This window comes from Alligator mississippiensis, chromosome 1, assembly GCF_030867095.1.
Source record: "Alligator mississippiensis isolate rAllMis1 chromosome 1, rAllMis1, whole genome shotgun sequence".
Taxonomy (NCBI): Eukaryota; Metazoa; Chordata; order Crocodylia; family Alligatoridae; genus Alligator; species Alligator mississippiensis.
Genome location: NC_081824.1, coordinates 103,091,257 through 103,113,624, shown reverse-complemented (window position 1 = coordinate 103,113,624; position 22,368 = coordinate 103,091,257). Strand labels below are relative to the sequence as shown.

The 22,368-nt window shown below is 54.1% G+C and overlaps 1 protein-coding gene across 1 annotated transcript in view; it reads left to right on the top strand.

Annotated features, from left to right (window-relative positions):
• CEP85L (centrosomal protein 85 like) overlaps positions 1-21,518 on the top strand; it is a 200,968-nt gene extending 179,450 nt beyond the window's left edge. The window contains exons 12-13 of the mRNA XM_014597387.3: positions 14,717-14,930; positions 16,647-21,518. Coding sequence (XP_014452873.2) covers positions 14,717-14,930; positions 16,647-16,810 — 378 coding nt within the window. The 3' untranslated portion in view covers positions 16,811-21,518. The remainder of the gene's footprint in view (positions 1-14,716; positions 14,931-16,646) is intronic.
• Positions 21,519-22,368: the final 850 nt, after the last annotated feature.

Below are 22,368 nucleotides of genomic sequence, written 5' to 3'. Positions count from 1 at the left end.
GGACGCTTCGGACCAGGCTCGCTTGGAGCTGCGTGGGGCGATCCCGAGCGTAAGACTCCCCGGCTTCCTATCTCTTTTCTTGCTTCACTCCCACCTCTCTAAAGGTCTCTAGCCTCTGTTTATTTCGCTTTCTGACTCTTTTCTTGCTTTTTTGCAGCTTTTACCCCCACTTTTCTCTCCTCTCTCTTCCCTCCCCCTCTGCTTCCGGTTTCTTTGTCTGTGAGACGCTTCTCGCAGCCTTCTCTTTTACTGTCTCTTTCCCTCTCTTTCTCTTTTTTCTGTCTGCTCGTTACGGGGAGTTACCTTTTCCATTAGCCTGCCTTCCAGAGGTGCTCTTAATTAACCCTCCATCCCCCCCTCACCCTTTAGTTTTCCTTTTCTTTTTTCTTTTTGCTGTTTTAACCCCCCCCCCTCCTTCCCCTGCCGCTTTTTTCCCCCCCCACCCTCCTCCCCCTTTGTGGGGAGCTCTCTATTATCATTTGCCGCTTGAGGGGTGCATTTTCCCCCCCCCTCTTATTTTGTTCTATCCACGCTTTTTTTTTTTCTTCACCCCCCAAATCCCTCCCTCCCTTTCAGTGGCTTATCTTCACTTTCTGTTTTGGCCGCATTCCCGGGAGCTTGGCCTTGAGCTCCTGTGTTTAAGTTTTCTTTTCATTCCCTTAGTTTTTTTTGCTTTGCAGTTTAACCCTGTCCTAGTGAGGATGGCTGCTCCTACACCTGGCAGTTGGCATGAGGATGTCTCTCGGGACCTCCCGCTGACGCATGGCCTGAGGGTTCATGCCCCTCTCCATGTGGGGCTTGAGGTTTGCATGGAGGCTCTGGCTGCGCTCCTGGGATGGCGTACGATCCGCTATGCGGGTCGTGTGAACACGGTCCCGATGATTTATTTGAGCACGCCTGCCTTGGTTGACAGGGTGTGTGCGGAGGGCCTAGACATTGCGGGCATCCACTACCCTGTCACGCCCCTAGAGACTCAGGCAGTGAGGGTGGTGATCTCTAACATCCCACCACATGTTTCTGATCGGGAGCTGGCCAGGGGACTCGAGGCCTATGGAGTTCTTACGAGTCCTTTTCGCCGGCTGCCGATGGGAGGCAAGGACCCTCAGCGGAAGCACGTCCTGTCTTTTCGGAGGCAGGTCTTTATGCTCCTCAAGGAGGGCCCCCAGTCTCTACCTCGCTCCCTGAGCTTCACGCTCGAGGGTCGGAGGTATATTATCTATTTGTCTGTGGGAGAGACTACGTGTTTTAAGTGCGGCGGCTCCTCCCACCTGGCTGCTCAGTGCCCTCAGGGCAAGGCGGCCGGACCATCGCCACCTGCGGCAGAGCCGAGAGACGGCGTGTCGACTTCTGGGACACGCGGCAGGCCCAGGGAAGCAGGGAGCTCTTCCTCCCAGCGTCCTTCCACCCCTACTCCATCTCAGGGGACGGGGGGCTCTGCTGTGAAACCATCGTCCAGTGGAGAGGCTGGTGCTACTACCCAGGCCCCGCCGCCGCCTCCCCCGTCTGTGGCGCCCCCTGCCCTCAGTGCGGGGGCCCCGCCGGCTGGGGGGGCAGGGCAGTCTGGCCCGTCCCCAGCACAGGGGCAGCTGCCCACTACCACCAAGAAGAAGAAGAAGGAGGACAAAGAGAGGAAGATGAAGGGGGCCTCTCAGGATGCCCTGCCCTCCTCGGCCAGTGCCGAGGGACCCCCCACTAAAGAGCCTGGCCCCGCTCTGGCTGCCATACCACCCACCCCGTTGGATGTAGCTGTCGGCGGGGCGGACTTAGCGGAGGGGGAGGGGGCTTCAGGGGTCCCTCTCCCCTCGCCTGTCCCCCAGCCTCCGGAGTCGGGCGGCGGCGGGGATGGTGGCGAATGCCTCTCTTCTGGTGGCCTGGCCTCGGGGGTGGCGGGAGAGTCTGCTACCCCCTTGGACATGCCCCAGCCTGGTGGATTAGATGGAGAAGTTGACGAGATGGAGGTCCAGCTCACTGAGTCTCGCAAGAGGCGTCGTGAGCGGGATGGCCTCTCCCCCCCCAGGAAGACAGGGAATGCCCTCGTGGAGCCGGTCCTTGACTCGGACGATGAGAGGCGGCTGATGTGTCTAGACATCGAGGGTGTCGATGTTGCGGTTGCGGACGAGCTCCCGCCGGGGGTGCGGACTCGACGCTCTTCCTTAGGCAACATCCACCCCAAGCTGGCGGAGCCCCCCTGGGTCCCTCCAGACTATGGGGGACTCCTGTCCTTCTTGAAGTTAACTAAGGGGCAGAGGAACGTAGCAGGACGCATCACTCAGTGGTGCACAGACCCCAAAGTGTTCGTAAAGGGTGCCAGGGCAGCTGCCAAGCTCATGCAGCGGGATCTGGGCACACGCCAGATGGCTTACCGTTTGAAGAAGCTTGCCCAGAGGGTGAGAGCTGAGTGGGACTTGGGTGGGTCCCTCGACTAGAGTAGGGCACAGTAGGCCTTCCTTGACCTGTCTGTACTGCCTTGCTCTGCTCTTGGGTGCTCGTTCTTCCACCCGTACCTTGCTTTGCTCTTCCTCTCCCACACCCACATCCATGGCAGACACAATCATTGGCACCTTCAACATCAACGGCTGTCGAGACTCGGTGAAGCGCGAAGCCGTCCTGGAGCTCCTGCGACAGAAGAGGCTGGCCGTCGCCTTCCTTCAAGAGACACACTCTGACAGATTCAACCAGGCGGCCTGGCGGGCTGCCTGGCGAGGACAGGTGTTCCTGAGCCATGGCACCAACCTTAGCGCTGGGGTCGCGACTCTCTTATCACCACAGCTGCAGCTTGACGCGGCGGTGCCGCGGGAGGTCATCCCCGGCCGCCTGCTGACTGTCCGCGTCACCCTCGCACAACACCGCCTGCTGCTCATCAACGTCTACGCGCCTTCCGATGGTCAGGAGAGGGTCGTTTTCTTCGAGACCTTGGCTGCCCTCCTGCGCGACGCTAGCGAGGATGATGACCTGCTCCTCCTCGGTGGGGATTTCAACTGCACCACTGCCCCGCGCCTCGACCGCACAGGGCCTGAACCCCACCTGCCCTCCGCTCGCAAGCTGCAATCTGCCTTGGAGGGGGCAGACCTCGTGGACATCTGGCGAGCCCTGCATCCTGATGCGCGCCAGTACACCTGGGCCAGGATGGGTGCCGGCGGTGTCACCATGGCTCGCCTCGACCGCCTTTATGTCACCAGGCACCACCTGCCACTCCTGCGCAGCAGCTGCATCGCTCCCTCGGGTCTGTCAGATCATGACCTAGCCTTCAGTGAACTGAGCCTGCCGGGGAGAGCCTGTGCGCGGGCACCTTATTGGTGTTTCAACGTCAGCCTGCTTCAGGACTCCTATTTCCGGGACTGCTTTGCCCACTTCTGGAGGAGCTGGGAGGCTGCGAGATCGAGCCACTCCTCCTGGAAGCTGTGGTGGGACGTGGGCAAGGTACAGATCCGAGCCTTTTGCCAGCAGTACACCCAGCTGGCCGCGAACGAGACGCGCCGACGTATCCGGGAGTTGGAGGAGGACGTGGCGGAGCTCGAGGCTGCTCTGCTGGCCGCTGGCAGCGACGCGGCACTGAGCGAGAGCCTCCGGTTCCGCAGGAGATGTCTGCGCGACCTGGCGGAGAGCGCGGCCCGCGGCGCGAGGATCCGCGCCCGTTGCCAGGAACTGGCGGAAACTGACGCCCCGACCCGCTTCTTTTTCAACCTGGAGCGGCGGAGGGCAGCGAGCAAAGTCTTGGACCATCTCAAGACTCCTGAGGGCCGGGTAATTACAGAGCCCGGCGAAATACGCGAACATGCCGTCGCCTTCTATCGTGACCTGTTTGCGGCCGAGCCGTCGTGCCCCGAGGCCACGCGGGAACTCCACGAGGGCCTACCACGTCTCGATGCCCTGGAGGCCGGAGAGCTTGAGCGGGATTTGTCCCTGGAAGAGCTGGCGGCCGCCACGGCCGGCCTCGCCTCCGGCAAAGCCCCGGGCCTCGATGGGTTGCCTGCTGAGTTTTACAAGACCTTCTGGCCTCTCCTCGGCCCCAGCCTCCTGCGCGTTTTCCAGGAGAGCCTCGCCGACAAGGTCTTGCCGATCAGCTGCCGCCGAGCGGTGCTGACCCTGCTGCCCAAGAAGGGAGACCTGGGCTACATGAAGAACTGGCGGCCGGTCTCCCTGCTGTGCGCGGACTATAAGATCCTGGCCAAAGCGTTGGCCACCCGCCTCCGCGCGGTCATGGCCTCTCTCACCGGGCCCGAGCAGAGCTACTGCGTGCCGGGCAGGACCATTCAAGACAACCTGTTCCTGCTGCGGGACCTACTCACGGCTAGCGAGCTCTTTGGCCTCGACATCGGCCTCATCTCTCTAGACCAGGAGAAGGCCTTTGACCGGGTGGGCCACGCCTATCTCTTCCAGACTCTGGAGGCCTTTGGTTTTGGGCCCCTCTTCACCGGGGCCCTCCAGGTCTTGTACCGAGACATTTCCAGCCTGCTCAAGGTGAACGGTGTGCTGTGTGCTCCGTTCCCCGCACGCAGGGGCATTCGTCAGGGGTGTCCGCTGTCGGGCATGCTCTACTCCCTGGCCATCGAGCCGCTGCTGCACACGCTGCGACGCCGCCTGAGTGGTGTGGCCCTGCCAGTGGCCAGCGGCCCGTCCGCTAGGCCTCCTCTCCGGCTGTCGGCATATGCGGATGATGTGACCGTCTTCCTCAACACTCAGGAAGACGTGCGGGCCCTGGCGGATTGCCAGCGTGCCTATGAGCGCGCCTCCTCCGCCCGCATCAACTGGGCCAAGAGCGATACTTTGTTGCTTGGCGCATGGACTGGCACGCTCCCCCCGGACTTGCCGGGGGGGCTCACATGGCGCCGCGAGGGCCTCAAGATCTTGGGCGTGTTCCTGGGGCCACCGGCCTTCATGGCGCGTAACTGGGACGACCTCGAGGAGGGGGTGGAGGCCCGCCTGCAGCGGTGGCGCTGGCGCCTGCCCAGCCTTTCCTACCGGGGGCGCGTCCTTGTCATCAACAACCTGGCGGCAGCGACCTTGTGGCACCGGTGCGCCGTGCTCGACCCCCCACCGGATCTCCTGGAGAGACTCCAGCGCAACCTGGTGGACTTCTTCTGGGATGGGCGCCACTGGCTCCCACGAGCCGTCCTTCACCTGCCTGTTGCCGAGGGGGGCCAGGGTCTGGTTGACCTGGCCAGCAGGGTGGCGGCCTTCCGCCTGCAGGCCCTTCAGCGACTGCTTTACAGCGAGGAGCAGCTGCCATGGCAACAACTGGCGTGCTGGTTCCTACAGAGGGTCGGCGCCCTTGGCTTTGACCGGGAGCTCTTTTTGTTGACACCCACGCTCCTGAACTGGGCGGTGCTTCCGGCCTTTTATCGCAGCGTGGTACGAGCCTGGCAGGTCGCCTTCCGCCTCCAGCCTCGAGCCCGGACACTGTGTTTCCCGCAGCTGCTGAGGGAGCCTCTGGTGCACAACTCAGCCCTGTGGGGCTCCGTGCCGAGCCTGGCCTCTGCCAGCCTCACGGCCACCCTCATCCAGGCGCGTGTCCTCCGCCTGCACCATCTCCTGGACCCCGCTCGGTCAGCCTGGCTCTCGCCCGAGGCGCTGGCCGCACGGCTGGGCGTGCGCTCCATCCGCACCATGGGTCATCTCCTGCGTGACATCCGCGCCGCCCTCCAGCCGGTGGCGGCGGCCGCCGTGGACGAACATCTCCGTGCGCGCCAGATCCCGCGGGCCGCGGATGCCGCGAGCGAGGCTTTCCCTTCGCTGCCGGTCACCCCGGCTGTGGCCGCGGAGTTGGCCGGTGGGCCGGGCACTCTGTTGCGGCTCCCCATGCCTCCCGATAGTGACACGGGTTGTCCCTTTGCTTCTCTATCGCGTAGAAGCTTGTATGCCTGGGTGGTCTGTGTCCGCCATGCTCAGGTGCTGGCGGGACGCCCCGATACACCGTGGCGACGGCGCCTGGGGCCACCGGCTTCCCCACCGGCCCACCCGGCGTGGCGCACGTTGTATAAGCCGCCGACCGCCAAGAAGACTGGCGACCTGCAGTGGCGGTTGCTGCACGGCATCCTAGCCACTGGCACGTTTGCGTCCCACTTTGACCCAGCCGCTTCGACGGCCTGCCCCTTCTGCCCTGGGGGCGTGGAGGAGGATCTCTTTCACGCCTTCCTGGACTGTCCCCGCCTGCGGCCGCTCTTTGCCACCCTCGAGCTGCCGCTGCGGGCGCTGGGCAGGAGCCTCTCAGAGACCACCTACATATGCTCCTACCCGTACCGGGCGGCCGAGCGGGGCGCCATCTGCCTGGCCAACTTTTTGCTGGGCCAGGCCAAGATGGCCGTCCTCAAGAGCCGCCGTAACCGGCTTGCCGGCACCGGCTCAGACGATGCCCCGCGGCTCTTTGGCCTCCTAGTGCGGGCGCGCCTCTCGCTGGAGTTTGAGCACGCTGTGCTCCGGCGGGGGGTGCCCGCCTTCGAGGCACTCTGGGCCCTTGAGGGAGCGCTGTGCCACGTGGAGGACGGCCGTCTCAAATACGCGCTCTGATGTCGTGACCGGTCTGGGCGACCGGGCGGGCGCGGTGGCGGACTGTGGCTTCCGGCTTGTGCCGTGCCCTGGGCCCTCACCAGGCTGCTGTTGTTTATTTTCTCGGGGTGAGAAGAAGAAGGGTTTTGTACGTGTACTATGGGACAGGGAAGGGTGGAATTGTTCGTTTCTCGAGGGCTATATACATAAATAGCATGTTAGACACGATGTGTATTACTGCGAAGGTGTTTGTCACGGTGTGATGTTCTGAACGTCCGGGAATGGTTTCTCTTTGGTGTGGTTTGATGGTTTTTTTGCTTTCTGTACCTGATCTTTTGTGAAATAAAGTTGTCAAAAGTCAAAAGTCCTTCCTTCCTTCCTTCCGCTTTGGACGCTTCGGACCAGGCTCGCTTGGAGCTGCGTGGGGCGATCCCGAGCGTAAGACTCCCCGGCTTCCTATCTCTTTTCTTGCTTCACTCCCACCTCTCTAAAGGTCTCTAGCCTCTGTTTATTTCGCTTTCTGACTCTTTTCTTGCTTTTTTGCAGCTTTTACCCCCACTTTTCTCTCCTCTCTCTTCCCTCCCCCTCTGCTTCCGGTTTCTTTGTCTGTGAGACGCTTCTCGCAGCCTTCTCTTTTACTGTCTCTTTCCCTCTCTTTCTCTTTTTTCTGTCTGCTCGTTACGGGGAGTTACCTTTTCCATTAGCCTGCCTTCCAGAGGTGCTCTTAATTAACCCTCCATCCCCCCCTCACCCTTTAGTTTTCCTTTTCTTTTTTCTTTTTGCTGTTTTAACCCCCCCCCCTCCTTCCCCTGCCGCTTTTTTCCCCCCCCACCCTCCTCCCCCTTTGTGGGGAGCTCTCTATTATCATTTGCCGCTTGAGGGGTGCATTTTCCCCCCCCCTCTTATTTTGTTCTATCCACGCTTTTTTTTTTTCTTCACCCCCCAAATCCCTCCCTCCCTTTCAGTGGCTTATCTTCACTTTCTGTTTTGGCCGCATTCCCGGGAGCTTGGCCTTGAGCTCCTGTGTTTAAGTTTTCTTTTCATTCCCTTAGTTTTTTTTGCTTTGCAGTTTAACCCTGTCCTAGTGAGGATGGCTGCTCCTACACCTGGCAGTTGGCATGAGGATGTCTCTCGGGACCTCCCGCTGACGCATGGCCTGAGGGTTCATGCCCCTCTCCATGTGGGGCTTGAGGTTTGCATGGAGGCTCTGGCTGCGCTCCTGGGATGGCGTACGATCCGCTATGCGGGTCGTGTGAACACGGTCCCGATGATTTATTTGAGCACGCCTGCCTTGGTTGACAGGGTGTGTGCTGAGGGCCTAGACATTGCGGGCATCCACTACCCTGTCACGCCCCTAGAGACTCAGGCAGTGAGGGTGGTGATCTCTAACATCCCACCACATGTTTCTGATCGGGAGCTGGCCAGGGGACTCGAGGCCTATGGAGTTCTTACGAGTCCTTTTCGCCGGCTGCCGATGGGAAGCAAGGACCCTCAGCGGAAGCACGTCCTGTCTTTTCGGAGGCAGGTCTTTATGCTCCTCAAGGAGGGCCCCCAGTCTCTACCTCGCTCCCTGAGCTTCACGCTCGAGGGTCGGAGGTATATTATCTATTTGTCTGTGGGAGAGACTACGTGTTTTAAGTGCGGCGGCTCCTCCCACCTGGCTGCTCAGTGCCCTCAGGGCAAGGCGGCCGGACCATCGCCACCTGCGGCAGAGCCGAGAGACGGCGCGTCGACTTCTGGGACATGCGGCAGGCCCAGGGAAGCAGGGAGCTCTTTCTCCCAGCCTCCTTCCACCCCTACTCCATCTCAGGGGACGGGGGGCTCTGGTGTGAAACCATCGTCCAGTGGAGAGGCTGGTGCTACTACCCAGGCCCCGCCGCCGCCTCCCCCGTCTGTGGCGCCCCCTGCCCTCAGTGCGGGGGCCCCGCCGGCTGGGGGGGCAGGGCAGTCTGGCCCGTCCCCAGCACAGGGGCAGCTGCCCACTACCACCAAGAAGAAGAAGAAGGAGGACAAAGAGAGGAAGATGAGGGGGGCCTCTCAGGATGCCCTGCCCTCCTCGGCCAGTGCCGAGGGACCCCCCACTAAAGAGCCTGGCCCCGCTCTGGCTGCCATACCACCCACCCCGTTGGATGTAGCTGTCGGCGGGGCAGACTTAGCGGAGGGGGAGGGGGCTTCAGGGGTCCCTCTCCCCTCGCCTGTCCCCCAGCCTCCGGAGTCGGGCGGCGGCGGGGATGGTGGCGAATGCCTCTCTTCTGGTGGCCTGGCCTCGGGGGTGGCGGGAGAGTCTGCTACCCCCTTGGACATGCCCCAGCCTGGTGGATTAGATGGAGAAGTTGACGAGATGGAGGTCCAGCTCACTGAGTCTCGCAAGAGGCGTCGTGAGCGGGATGGCCTCTCCCCCCCTAGGAAGACAGGGAATGCCCTCGTGGAGCCGGTCCTTGACTCGGACGATGAGAGGCGGCTGATGTGTCTAGACATCGAGGGTGTCGATGCTGCGGTTGCAGACGAGCTCCCGCCGGGGGTGCGGACTCGCCGCTCTTCCTTAGGCAACATCCACCCCAAGCTGGCGGAGCCCCCCTGGGTCCCTCCAGACTATGGGGGACTCCTGTCCTTCTTGAAGTTAACTAAGGGGCAGAGGAACGTAGCAGGACGCATCACTCAGTGGTGCACAGACCCCAAAGTGTTCGTAAAGGGTGCCAGGGCAGCTGCCAAGCTCATGCAGCGGGATCTGGGCACACGCCAGATGGCTTACCGTTTGGAGAAGCTTGCCCAGAGGGTGAGAGCTGAGTGGGACTTGGGCGGGTCCCTCGACTAGAGTAGGGCACAGTAGGCCTTCCTTGACCTGTCTGTACTGCCTTGCTCTGCTCTTGGGTGCTCGTTCTTCCACCCGTACCTTGCTTTGCTCTTCCTCTCCCACACCCACATCCATGGCAGCCACAATCATTGGCACCTTCAACATCAACGGCTGTCGAGACTCGGTGAAGCGCGAAGCCGTCCTGGAGCTCCTGCGACAGAAGAGGCTGGCCGTCGCCTTCCTTCAAGAGACGCACTCTGACAGATTCAACCAGGCGGCCTGGCGGGCTGCCTGGCGAGGACAGGTGTTCCTGAGCCATGGCACCAACCTTAGCGCTGGGGTCGCGACTCTCTTATCACCACAGCTGCAGCTTGACGCGGCGGTGCCGCGGGAGGTCATCCCCGGCCGCCTGCTGACCGTCCGCGTCACCCTCGCACAACACCGCCTGCTGCTCATCAACGTCTACGCGCCTTCCGATGGTCAGGAGAGGGTCGTTTTCTTCGAGACCTTGGCTGCCCTCCTGCGCGACGCTAGCGAGGATGATGACCTGCTCCTCCTCGGTGGGGATTTCAACTGCACCACTGCCCCGCGCCTCGACCGCACAGGGCCTGAACCCCACCTGCCCTCCGCTCGCAAGCTGCAATCTGCCTTGGAGGGGGCAGACCTCGTGGACATCTGGCGAGCCCTGCATCCTGATGCGCGCCAGTACACCTGGGCCAGGATGGGTGCCGGCGGTGTCACCATGGCTCGCCTCGACCGCCTTTATGTCACCAGGCACCACCTGCCACTCCTGCGCAGCAGCTGCATCGCTCCCTCGGGTCTGTCAGATCATGACCTAGCCTTCAGTGAACTGAGCCTGCCGGGGAGAGCCTGTGCGCGGGCACCTTATTGGTGTCTCAACGCCAGCCTGCTTCAGGACTCCTATTTCCGGGACTGCTTTGCCCACTTCTGGAGGAGCTGGGAGGCTGCGAGATCGAGCCACTCCTCCTGGAAGCTGTGGTGGGACGTGGGCAAGGTACAGATCCGAGCCTTTTGCCAGCAGTACACCCAGCTGGCCGTGAACGAGACGCGCCGACGTATCCGGGAGTTGGAGGAGGACGTGGCGGAGCTCGAGGCTGCTCTGCTGGCCGCTGGCAGCGACGCGGCACTGAGCGAGAGCCTCCGGTTCCGCAGGAGATGTCTGCGCGACCTGGCGGAGAGCGCGGCCCGCGGCGCGAGGATCCGCGCCCGTTGCCAGGAACTGGCGGAAACTGACGCCCCGACCCGCTTCTTTTTCAACCTGGAGCGGCGGAGGGCAGCGAGCAAAGTCTTGGACCATCTCAAGACTCCTGAGGGCCGGGTCATTACAGAGCCCGGCGAAATACGCGAACATGCCGTCGCCTTCTATCGTGACCTGTTTGCGGCCGAGCCGTCGTGCCCCGAGGCCACGCGGGAACTCCACGAGGGCCTACCACGTCTCGATGCCCTGGAGGCCGGAGAGCTTGAGCGGGACTTGTCCCTGGAAGAGCTGGCGGCCGCCACGGCCGGCCTCGCCTCCGGCAAAGCCCCGGGCCTCGATGGGTTGCCTGCTGAGTTTTACAAGACCTTCTGGCCTCTCCTCGGCCCCAGCCTCCTGCGCGTTTTCCAGGAGAGCCTCGCCGACAAGGTCTTGCCGATCAGCTGCCGCCGAGCGGTGCTGACCCTGCTGCCCAAGAAGGGAGACCTGGGCTACATGAAGAACTGGCGGCCGGTCTCCCTGCTGTGCGCGGACTATAAGATCCTGGCCAAAGCGTTGGCCACCCGCCTCCGCGCGGTCATGGCCTCTCTCACCGGGCCCGAGCAGAGCTACTGCGTGCCGGGCAGGACCATTCAAGACAACCTGTTCCTGCTGCGGGACCTACTCATGGCTAGCGAGCTCTTTGGCCTCGATATCGGCCTCATCTCTCTAGACCAGGAGAAGGCCTTTGACCGGGTGGGCCACGCCTATCTCTTCCAGACTCTGGAGGCCTTTGGTTTTGGGCCCCTCTTCACCGGGGCCCTCCGGGTCTTGTACCGAGACATTTCCAGCCTGCTCAAGGTGAACGGTGTGCTGTGTGCTCCGTTCCCCGCACGCAGGGGCATTCGTCAGGGGTGTCCGCTGTCGGGCATGCTCTACTCCCTGGCCATCGAGCCGCTGCTGCACACCCTGCGACGCCGCCTGAGTGGTGTGGCCCTGCCAGTGGCCACCGGCCCGTCCGCTAGGCCTCGTCTCCGGCTGTCGGCGTATGCGGATGATGTCACCGTCTTCCTCAACACTCAGGAAGACGTGCGGGCCCTGGCGGATTGCCAGCGTGCCTATGAGCGCGCCTCCTCCGCCCGCATCAACTGGGCCAAGAGCGATACTTTGTTGCTTGGCGCATGGACTGGCACGCTCCCCCCGGACTTGCCGGGGGGGCTCACATGGCGCCGCGAGGGCCTCAAGATCTTGGGCGTGTTCCTGGGGCCACCGGCCTTCATGGCGCGTAACTGGGACGACCTCGAGGAGGGGGTGGAGGCCCGCCTGCAGCGGTGGCGCTGGCGCCTGCCCAGCCTTTCCTACCGGGGGCGCGTCCTTGTCATCAACAACCTGGCGGCAGCGACCTTGTGGCACCGGTGCGCCGTGCTCGACCCCCCACCGGATCTCCTGGAGAGACTCCAGCGCAACCTGGTGGACTTCTTCTGGGATGGGCGCCACTGGCTCCCACGAGCCGTCCTTCACCTGCCTGTTGCCGAGGGGGGCCAGGGTCTGGTTGACCTGGCCAGCAGGGTGGCGGCCTTCCGCCTGCAGGCCCTTCAGCGACTGCTTTACAGTGAGGAGCAGCTGCCATGGCAACAACTGGCGTGCCGGTTCCTACAGAGGGTCGGCGCCCTTGGCTTTGACCGGGAGCTCTTTTTGTTGACACCCACGCTCCTGAACTGGGCGGTGCTTCCGGCCTTTTATCGCAGTGTGATACGAGCCTGGCAGGTTGCCTTCCGCCTCCAGCCTCGAGCCCGGACACTGTGTTTCCCGCAGCTGCTGAGGGAGCCTCTGGTGCACAACTCAGCCCTGTGGGGCTCCGTGCCGAGCCTGGCCTCTGCCAGCCTCACGGCCACCCTTATCCAGGCGCGTGTCCTCCGCCTGCACCATCTCCTGGACCCCGCTCGGTCAGCCTGGCTCTCGCCCGAGGCGCTGGCCGCACGGCTGGGCGTGCGCTCCATCCGCACCATGGGTCATCTCCTGCGTGACATCCGCGCCGCCCTCCCGCCGGTGGCGGCGGCCGCCTTGGACGAACATCTCCGTGCGCGCCAGATCCCGCGGGCCGCGGATGCCGCGAGCGAGGCTTTCCCTTCGCTGCCGGTCACCCCGGCTGTGGCCGCGGAGTTGGCCGGTGGGCCGGGCACTCTGTTGCGGCTCCCCATGCCTCCCGATAGTGACACGGGTTGTCCCTTTGCTTCTCTATCGCGTAGAAGCTTGTATGCCTGGGTGGTCTGTGTCCGCCATGCTCAGGTGCTGGCGGGACGCCCTGATACACCGTGGCGACGGCGCCTGGGGCCACCGGCTTCCCCACCGGCCCACCCGGCGTGGCGCACATTGTATAAGCCGCCGACCGCCAAGAAGACTGGCGACCTGCAGTGGCGGTTGCTGCACGGCATCCTAGCCACTGGCTCGTTTGCGTCCCACTTTGACCCAGCCGCTTCGACGGCCTGCCCCTTCTGCCCTGGGGGCGTGGAGGAGGATCTCTTTCACGCCTTCCTGGACTGTCCCCGCCTGCGGCCGCTCTTTGCCACCCTCGAGCTGCCGCTGCGGGCGCTGGGCAGGAGCCTCTCAGAGACCACCTACATATGCTCCTACCCGTACCGGGCGGCCGAGCGGGGCGCCATCTGCCTGGCCAACTTTTTGCTGGGCCAGGCCAAGATGGCCGTCCTCAAGAGCCGCCGTAACCGGCTTGCCGGCACCGGCTCAGACGATGCCCCGCGGCTCTTTGGCCTCCTAGTGCGGGCGCGCCTCTCGCTGGAGTTTGAGCACGCTGTGCTCCGGCGGGGGGTGCCCGCCTTTGAGGCACTCTGGGCCCTTGAGGGAGCGCTGTGCCACGTGGAGGACGGCCGTCTCAAATACGCGCTCTGATGTCGTGACCGGTCTGGGCGACCGGGCAGGTGCGGTGGCGGACTGTGGCTTCCGGCTTGTGCCGTGCCCTGGGCCCTCACCAGGCTGCTGTTGTTTATTTTCTCGGGGTGAGAAGTTGAAGGGTTTTGTACGTGTACTATGGGACAGGGAAGGGTGGAATTGTTCGTTTCTCGAGGGCTATATACATAAATAGCATGTTAGACACGATGTGTATTACTGCGAAGGTGTTTGTCACGGTGTGATGTTCTGAATGTCCTGGAATGGTTTCTCTTTGGTGTGGTTTGATGGTTTTTTTGCTTTCTGTACCTGATCTTTTGTGAAATAAAGTTGTCAAAAGTCAAAAGTCTTTCTTTCTTTCTTTCTTTCTTTCTTTCTTTCTTTCTTTCTTTCTTTCTTTCTTTCTTTCTTTCTTTCTTTCTTTCTTTCTTTCTTTCTTTCTTTCTTTCTTTCTTTCTTTCTTTCGATGGCCACCCTGAAGAGCCGGCGAAACCAGCTCAGCGGCACCGGGATGGTCGACGCCCTGCAGCTCTTCCGCCTGCTGGTGCGGGCCCGCCTCTCGCTCGAGTTTGAGCACGCTGTCCTCCGGCGGACGGTGCCCGCCTTTGAGGAGCGCTGGGCCCTCGAGGGGGTGCTGTGCCGGGTCGAGGCGGGACGCCTGATCCTCGCTCTGTGATGCCACCGGCTGCTCAAGCCGCAGAGACGCGTCGAGCGGGCCGAGGCCCTGGACTTTTGCTCGTGCGGGTCGACCCCGGAGGCCTCCATGGGTGTCCCTGCTGGCAGAACTGTAAATACTGTAAATAGTCCTTATGTTCGTTGTGTTGGTTGGTCTTTTTTTTTGACTAGAGTGTACGGGCAGGCCTTGCAGGCCATGAGCCCAGGCCTTGTCCACGAGGCCCAGAGCTTCGGGCGTCCTTGTACATGCTTTTGACTGGCTCCGAGTCATCACCCTCCGGGGAATAAAGGTCTCTTAAAAGTCAAAGTCTTTCTTTCTTTCTTTCTTTCTTTCTTTCTTTCTTTCTTTCTTTCTTTCTTTCTTTCTTTCTTTCTTTCTTTCTTTCTTTCTTTCTTTCTTTCTTTCTTTCTTTCTTTCTTTCTTTCTTTCTTTCTTTCTTTCTTTTTATTCCCCCAAAGTCTGAGCAAGACCTGAACCTGTTGGCTAATGGATGTTGGTATTTCTCTGAGTTCATTCATTGTTATTTGTATTGTTTTCCACTTGAAACAGAAGCTTGGTGTTATACAGTGAATATCAGAAATCTTCAGCTCTTGCAACGAATGTTGGCAGGTATAAAGTAAAAAAAATGACATGGCCTTTTTCCTTATTTGTTTTCATAAAGAACCAAAGACTCCTGGAAGAGAACGCCTCTTTGAGGGAGCAGATATGCCATGTGGAAGAGTCCAGACAGCCAGTGTCTGCAAAGATGCCAGTGGCGGATCAGTTGTTCAAGGAAATGTCCCATTGTTTGTTTGACTTGAAAGCACTGTGCAGTATTCTTACCCAGAGAGCTCAGGGCAAGGAGCCTAACCTTTCCTTATTGCTGGGAATCAGATGTAAGTTATATTATCTTGCAGTATTTATATTTTACTTTAAAACAACACAGCCTATAATAAGGTAATCTTATTTGGTCTGATGCAGGCGTATGCCCTCTGCCCCTCTCATGGAAGATGAAATGGCACTCTTCCTGCATTTTTTTTTCAAGTAGTTTTGGCTTTGCAATTAGCTCCAAGTTTTAAGTATTGCCTCTAAGTTACTCTGAGGTTGTAGGTATTACATATTTGCATGCTGAGCTTTTAGACTCTGCTACATACCACATGTGGGGCCTCTTGTTGCAAGAATTCCAAAGCTCTTAAAATAAAATCATGAACAGTCCCCACATCTTCCATATTGGCAGTGCTCCCTCATGTGCAGTGAAATTCAGCAGCTGTTCGATTGTTCATAACAACACATACAATAGAGTAGAACAGAAAGGAAGAACCCGTATCCAGCTGAAACTATTGGGAATTGGGCAAGTCAGTGTGTTTTGCCCAGTCCTTGGGCATTAAATACACCCAGTTTTCTAACCCAGAGAACATGCTTTCAGCCGTGCAGTTTCACTACTAGTGATTAAAGAACGTGTTGCATACAGCTTTTCCACAACCACTTCCTTGTGCAGGGTGGTATTATATTGGGATCTTTTCATTTGATTGACGATGATACTCTGACCTAATTTTAAGAGATTACATCAGTTACAACAGGAGGCGATCTGACAGGAAAGAAGATACTCTAGGATCTTACTAATTTGCATCAGTATTTCACTGTAGTACAGCCATGTTTATGGAGTAATGTGTACACAGCAGAGGAATCGATATGGGTAAAGTCCTAGTCTTTCTCAGCCAGCCCCTTGGAATGTTGGATGGATTTGTATTTGATTGACAAGATTAGATACTCCCTCTTACTTTCCAGCTGGGTCCAGGAAGGACCTGTTCAAATGGCGCAGAGGCAGCCAATGCTCTATAAAGACAATCAGCACTGTTGATTACATGTGCAATCCATAACATGCTTTCAGTCTTAAAACTTAATTTAAACCTGATCTGAATCTCAAGAGTATGCCTTCAAGCCATATGTCAGGAAAGCATTGCAACTAGGGATACCTTTTACAGTTTAGGTGAGCTGTTTGTGACTTCCTCTTTGTCAGTGTACACTGCCATTTTACTGGTGTTGGGTGTTGATCACAACTGACCAAATAGCCCTACCACTAAGCAGACTTTCACTGACAGTGAGAGGTACCAATTATACCTCACTATAGTAGCAAGAACTCCTACACACATCTTGGATTCATCCCATTAGCATCTGATTTGGGATGTCTACGGAGGGGGAATAAACTTTAATTTTACCTTGGGCTGTTTGGGATTACTTTGCTCTCAAGTTGCAGGAACACCATATTCTGCCTTTTGTCCCTTTTCCCAGGCTGACCTGGTCCAGTTTCCCAAGCCCTCCACCTGAGAAAAGTCTGCCACCAGAACTTGGGAAGTTCTGCCACAGATTTCCCAGTGCCCCTTATCAAGGTGGAATGAAGTAGACTATGAGGATTTCCCATTAATACTTCTTTGAAAGAACTACAGTAAATTCAGAAATTGCTTTGAATTGCACCAAACACTGTTTTGATTTATTCTGGTGTCATTGGATTAAAATCCGGCATGCCCTTTCAGAATTGATTGAGTTTATGCAGGTTTTCACAAATGTCTTGACTATGGAAAGTGCTAACCCTGTGTCCTGTATTTCAACAGCAATGAGCAGTTCGGCTGAAGAGAGTGAGCATTACCACAGCGGAGAAACTCTTTCCAAGAAACTCTTGGATGTGTGTCAGTTACGAAAGGATATTGATGAATTAAGGACAATAATATCAGACCGTTATGCTCAGGACATGGGAGACAACTGCATTACCCAATGATAACATTTTGCTCTGACAGCAATGACTACATTATTAAATGCTGCTGCATTACAGTTCTTTGCATTTCAATTGAGGAGCCATATTGGAAGATAGCAAGTTGCATATGAGCTGCACATGGGTGTCCTGGAAGTTTTCAGTGGGCTGTGCATATTGAATCTGGGAAGTGGGCAAAATCATTTGAAGAGAGTGGTACAGACTAGAAGAACGTCTTGTTTTCTCCAAACTACTGAACATAGGACCAAGCTGTGAAGAACGTTCCTATTATAGAGATGTAAAATTTTGTTTCCTCTCTCATGGCTTATTATAATTACTTCATGTGGTTATATTGTTTTCTGGAGTCAAAGCAAAGTGTTGGAAAAAGGCACTGTTGTTACTACTGTACTCACAGTTACACAATAGAGATCTGAACTCCGCTGTTGTTTTGAAAGGTGGGCATGACGGGGTCAGGCACCCATAGGTATAGAAATATGGGTGGTGGAGCCAGATCATTCTGCAAAAGTCATTGTGATGGAAACTGCACTTGGGATGGTTGTAGAAAGCAGTCACTCACCGTAGTGCTCTTTGACCCCCGGTGATTTTCAGTAACTGATCACTAATGTTCATTTGCAATTGATTGGTTCCCTCCACCCTAAGCATATGAATAGAGAAGTTTAAAATATCTATAGGTGCATGTGGGTTAATCATAAGCTGATATCAAACCTTTTTATGCACCCATTCTTTAAACAAGGTGTTTAACTATATGACAGCTGGGACGCACCCTCACAAACACCAGGACGTGTAAAATTTAAGACTAGCACTCCCTCAGAAACGGTAATACTGGAGACATTTTAAATTGCCTCCATTTTAAATGTGTACAGCCTGCACATCAAGGGCCCAGTTCTACACAGTTCCTCCACCATTTACTTGAAAGGAAGAGCTGTAGGGGTTTTGGCCTCTTGCACGATCAAGGCCCAATCCTGTCAGTGCTGCACAAACTCAGAATGTTATGTGAAGACTGTAGCATTTTGCATGCTCTTTGGGGTCCTAGATTCCTCTAGTCCTGCAGAGAAGGATTTTTTTCTTTTTTTCTTTTTTTTTTAAAGGAGAGACATATGGGAACCCAAAGATATTCTTTGAGTTTTAATCTGCAGTCAGGAGAGCCCCTCTGCAAGCCTGAAGGAATGTAGTGTTCTCTCTGAGCAGAACTTAGCCTGGCAACTGCATTCGCTTGTTTTTCAGGGGGGAAAAACCACAGCAAATAAGTTCTCATTTCCATGCTGAGCTGGCTCTTACACTGTATCATTATTAAATATTGAGTTGATTCTCAACAATTAAGGTCATTAAAAATGAAAAGGTTTTGAGAGTAAATAATATGCAGCATGTTTGTGTAATTATAACAGCTGATAGGACAGTGCTTGATAACCTCAGTTGCTGTGACTGAGAGCGCAAATCTATGATAAAGCAGTTGCAGTCTTAAGTTTCTTTAACATCAAAATTGTTATTTTTAGACAGCAAGAAATAGTCCATGGATAATCTGGCAGTTTTGACTTTGAAATTGTCAGTCTTTTGCTTGGTGTTTCAAAATAGTTTTAAAAAAATGTAGTAGTTTAAAAAATTCTGGCCAGTCTTTTCTAACTACTACATAATTTTATTTATTTAGCAGTTTTTTTTCTTGATATCTGTACCTACACCCAACCCAGGTCTCTGAAAATCCATTTAGTATTTATATTAATGCTTCACAGTATTTTTTTTAAAGAGATCATTTACTCAGCCTGAAGCAGCTTTGTTGTGAGCGTTAAGAAGTATCACAAATTGGTCCTTCCATCCTTACTATTGAAACCATCTAGTCATTACATTAAAGAGAGCTTTTTTTCTTTTTATCCCGAAACTATGTTTCAGTCAAGAACTTGGTTTTTAGGGCCATTTCCTTTTAAATACCTAGAAATTCTGATTTATAATGGAACTATTGTGGCAACTTTAAAAGGGGACTTTTCACACTAGGGCAGAACTGCAACTAAGCATATTTGCACAAAAAGGGTCACATAAATTACTTTACTTGTAGCATAGGGCTTGCTGTTACTGTTTCTGTAAACAAGAAAAATCAAAACCCATAAGTGGGAAATGTATTCCAGGTCTGAATTGTGTGTGTGTGTGTGTGTGTGTGTGTGTGGGAGAGGGGGAGAAAAAAGGAGGAATTTCTCTTGGATTATATATTTTTCTCTACCAGTGACTTGCTCTGTAATGTTCAGAGGTTATTTAATCTCTCTGCTTCCATTTGTCCCATCTCTGAAATACGGGTGGTACACTCGGAAGTTGTGATTAATGAAGTAATAGTTGGAAAACACCTTCAGCTTTTTGGACAGTAGGTGCCTATACACTTCCAAAGTATGTGTAGGTTCTCCCAGTCTGAAAGTCCCTTTTTAGTTGTAATTTTTTGAATGGTGATGCTCTAATTAGCAATTTCTATTACAGCACCTCTAGTATTTATGTTTAAACATAGAGCACTTGATATTTAAAGTAACACTGAGTTTATCTGCCTCAGTTAAATTAAAGCAGGGAGAGAAAGGACAGATGTATGAGCCAAAGATGCAAATTAGCAGTGCAGTTAGAATTAAGTGACCACAGATACGGTATTTTTTTTTTCTTCATGATTTCTTAAAATTGGACCTGCTGTTATAGTAGCTCTTGATATATGCATCAGTTTACAAATGTCTCTAAATGGAATAAGCTTTGTCTAAGTAAGATATGCATGGTTGTTTAACTGGTTAAAAGTAGTGCGTGTGGTCCCATTCAACATATTTAATATGATATGGTTAATTAATGAATGTTAACATTGGCATTGCTTAGTAAACTGATTTAGTCATGACAACTTTTTGCTATAGCTGTTAGAGACAATCTCAAGGGCTGAAAAACTGAATGGATAGTCCCATTAGTGGACTAACAGAATCATGTACAGTAACTTTTGTATAGTTTCAGGTGTAAGTTATACAGTCCTTTTGGTGATATTTACAGTAATAACTACTGTATTCAAGAATGTATTTTAAAAATGGCTTGGAGAGTATTGTCTCTGGGCAAGCTATACATGATGCTGTGTAATTGCTATATAGAGTAGTTGAGCTGAATTATGAAAACATGACTTAGGACCTTGTTACACATCAGGTTGTGAGCCCCACAGAAGTTGGTTGACTAGCTTGGAGTTTGGAGCAGTCATACCCTTAGTCTAGAAACCTTGTCTCGCTGTCCCGCATCTGCACAGCTGTGACTTGCCACTAGACGGCTGGTGAGCAGAAGCAGGACTGGGAGCTGCAGCTGTGAGTTGCCACTAGAGGGCTCGTGAACCAAGACAGGCTTCTATGGGCAGGGGTGTAAGAGATCCTGGGATACTGGAGGACTTCAACTTGGGCAGCATATCTGTGGGAAGTGGCCACACGGTAATGGAACAGGAACTGGGTAGTGTAGATCAGAAATAATCCTGCCTAAAGGGGTGTCACTTTGAGCCACATAATGAGCACTTAAAACCACTTTAAGGTGTTAATGTGCAGACAATCCAGGGGTTAGGAGTTCCAGGAGCTGCCCAAAATTACTGTGTAACAAGGCCCTTTGATTCTTATCTTTCGTTGTGTGGGTTTATAGTGCATAATCTTGTAATTTATTTAGGTTGCTATAACCATTCAAAACTGCCAGTAGAGCCAAAGTGGTTTTTTGCCCTGATCATTTATTCAAGCTTCTATCCACTCTCCCACAGCTACGTAATGCCACATGCAGTATTCTTCAATGAAATCATAAGGGTCCAGTTATGTCAATGACTATGTGGCTACAGTGGACAGCCAGGATTTAACTGGAGGTAGAATTTGGCTCTTTGGATTGAATTGAGAAATCAAGTTTTCCAGTGAGGAGGTAAAAAGCTCTCTCCCTTAAGCTAATCAGCATTTTAAAATTTGAAAACAGGTCAGTGTATTTTAAAGATTATCTAAACAGACTATCTTATATCAAGAGTTCATTAGCAATAGCAGTTCCACTGCTGCACACCTTTGTGCCTTTTTTTGCCCGCAGTAAATGTATATTCCCTAAACAACTTTAGATGCAAAAATGTCCATTTATGATTGCACCTTGTTTCCCCTAACTACAGATCTTCTGTTCTTAGGTTTTTATAGTAAAGACCCTCCTACATAATATCTAGAAATAATCTCTAAGTGCTGTAGGTACTAGGTATAAACTTTGGAAGTTAGTCTGCTTTTAGTAATCTCAGATTTTCTGTACATGAAAAGTGAGCTGGAGACTCAATCAGAAAGTGTTCGTTGTATATCTGTTAACTACAGGATATCATTTGGTGAGCATTGGAGAAGGAGGGTCTAGCGCTACCTTTTAAAAGCACAGCTGACCTATGTACTGGATCAGTCCTTATAAAGACTGGTAGTTTTGTAAATTGGGTTCAATTTTCGAACCACTTAGAATACCTCACATGTAAATAGAGTTGTCATGACTTAATCTAAATGTGTTCAGTGTAAAGGAGCTAAGGAGCCACTGGCTGGCTTGACTTTAGCCTGTTCTTGCCTCTTTTTGTAATTTTTTTTAAAGTAGGGTTTACAGCTAGAATTTTGAATGCCAAAGTTCTATTTATTAAATAATAAAGTTTTCCTTGTTACTGGCTAGTATTTTTCCACTGGAAGTTTGTTTGATGTTTGGGATTTGTATCTACAGAGCAGAAATAAATTTTGTTACAAAATGAGGTGGGTTTTTTTATCTTTGTTTGTATGTGGTCATAACCAGTGTGGATTGAGGTCGCCTTACACTTAACACTGTAGAAACAAGGAGACGGGTGTGGTCTCTCCCCCAAAATGGACAAAAGCAGGCAACACCTTGTGGAGATGGAGTGGGGTGGGGAAGGGAAGATGTGTAATGCAAGCAAATGGGAGTGGAGGTAGGAGGGTAATTCCTTAAATTCCTTCCTATACTGTACCTAAATACTGTCATCCTGGTACCAATTCTCTGAACTTTTTGCTTCGTGTTTAATTCTTTGTTCAGTTGATGCCTTAATAGCAGTACATCAGTGCCCTGGTACTATGCTGCTCTTAAAAGGCTGTTGCTTTTATAGGAAATATCATCCAAATATTCAGTAGGGGAAACTTTCCAAGGAATAAGTGATGGTTGCTCTTAAAGAAGTATCACCTGTGGTGATTTGTTGCTAGGCAATAGGAAACAGACTGTTGTGCTATTAATAAATTATTTGTTGCTTCATTAGGAAGAGAACACTGAGCCCCACAGATGTATGGTAAAATCTCTGGGTAAAAGTAGAGATACCTGTTCACAGACTTCAGAAAGAAGTGCTTAGATAAATACAGGAAAATTACTCACTGGTAATTCTCTGAGAATCCTCTTTCTTCACCCTGTAACAAAAGCTCTCTAAACATAATATTGATTCCCTTGTCTGGAAGCAAGGAAGCAAAATAGTTGTCAATCAAAGCCAGTAATTAAGAGCCTGTGCTCATAGTTAAATGCTAGGAGAGCAAAAAAAAATATGCAAAGCAGCACTTGCAGACAGCTGGTGAGGGAGGGACCTGCCAGGAAAACTAGACACG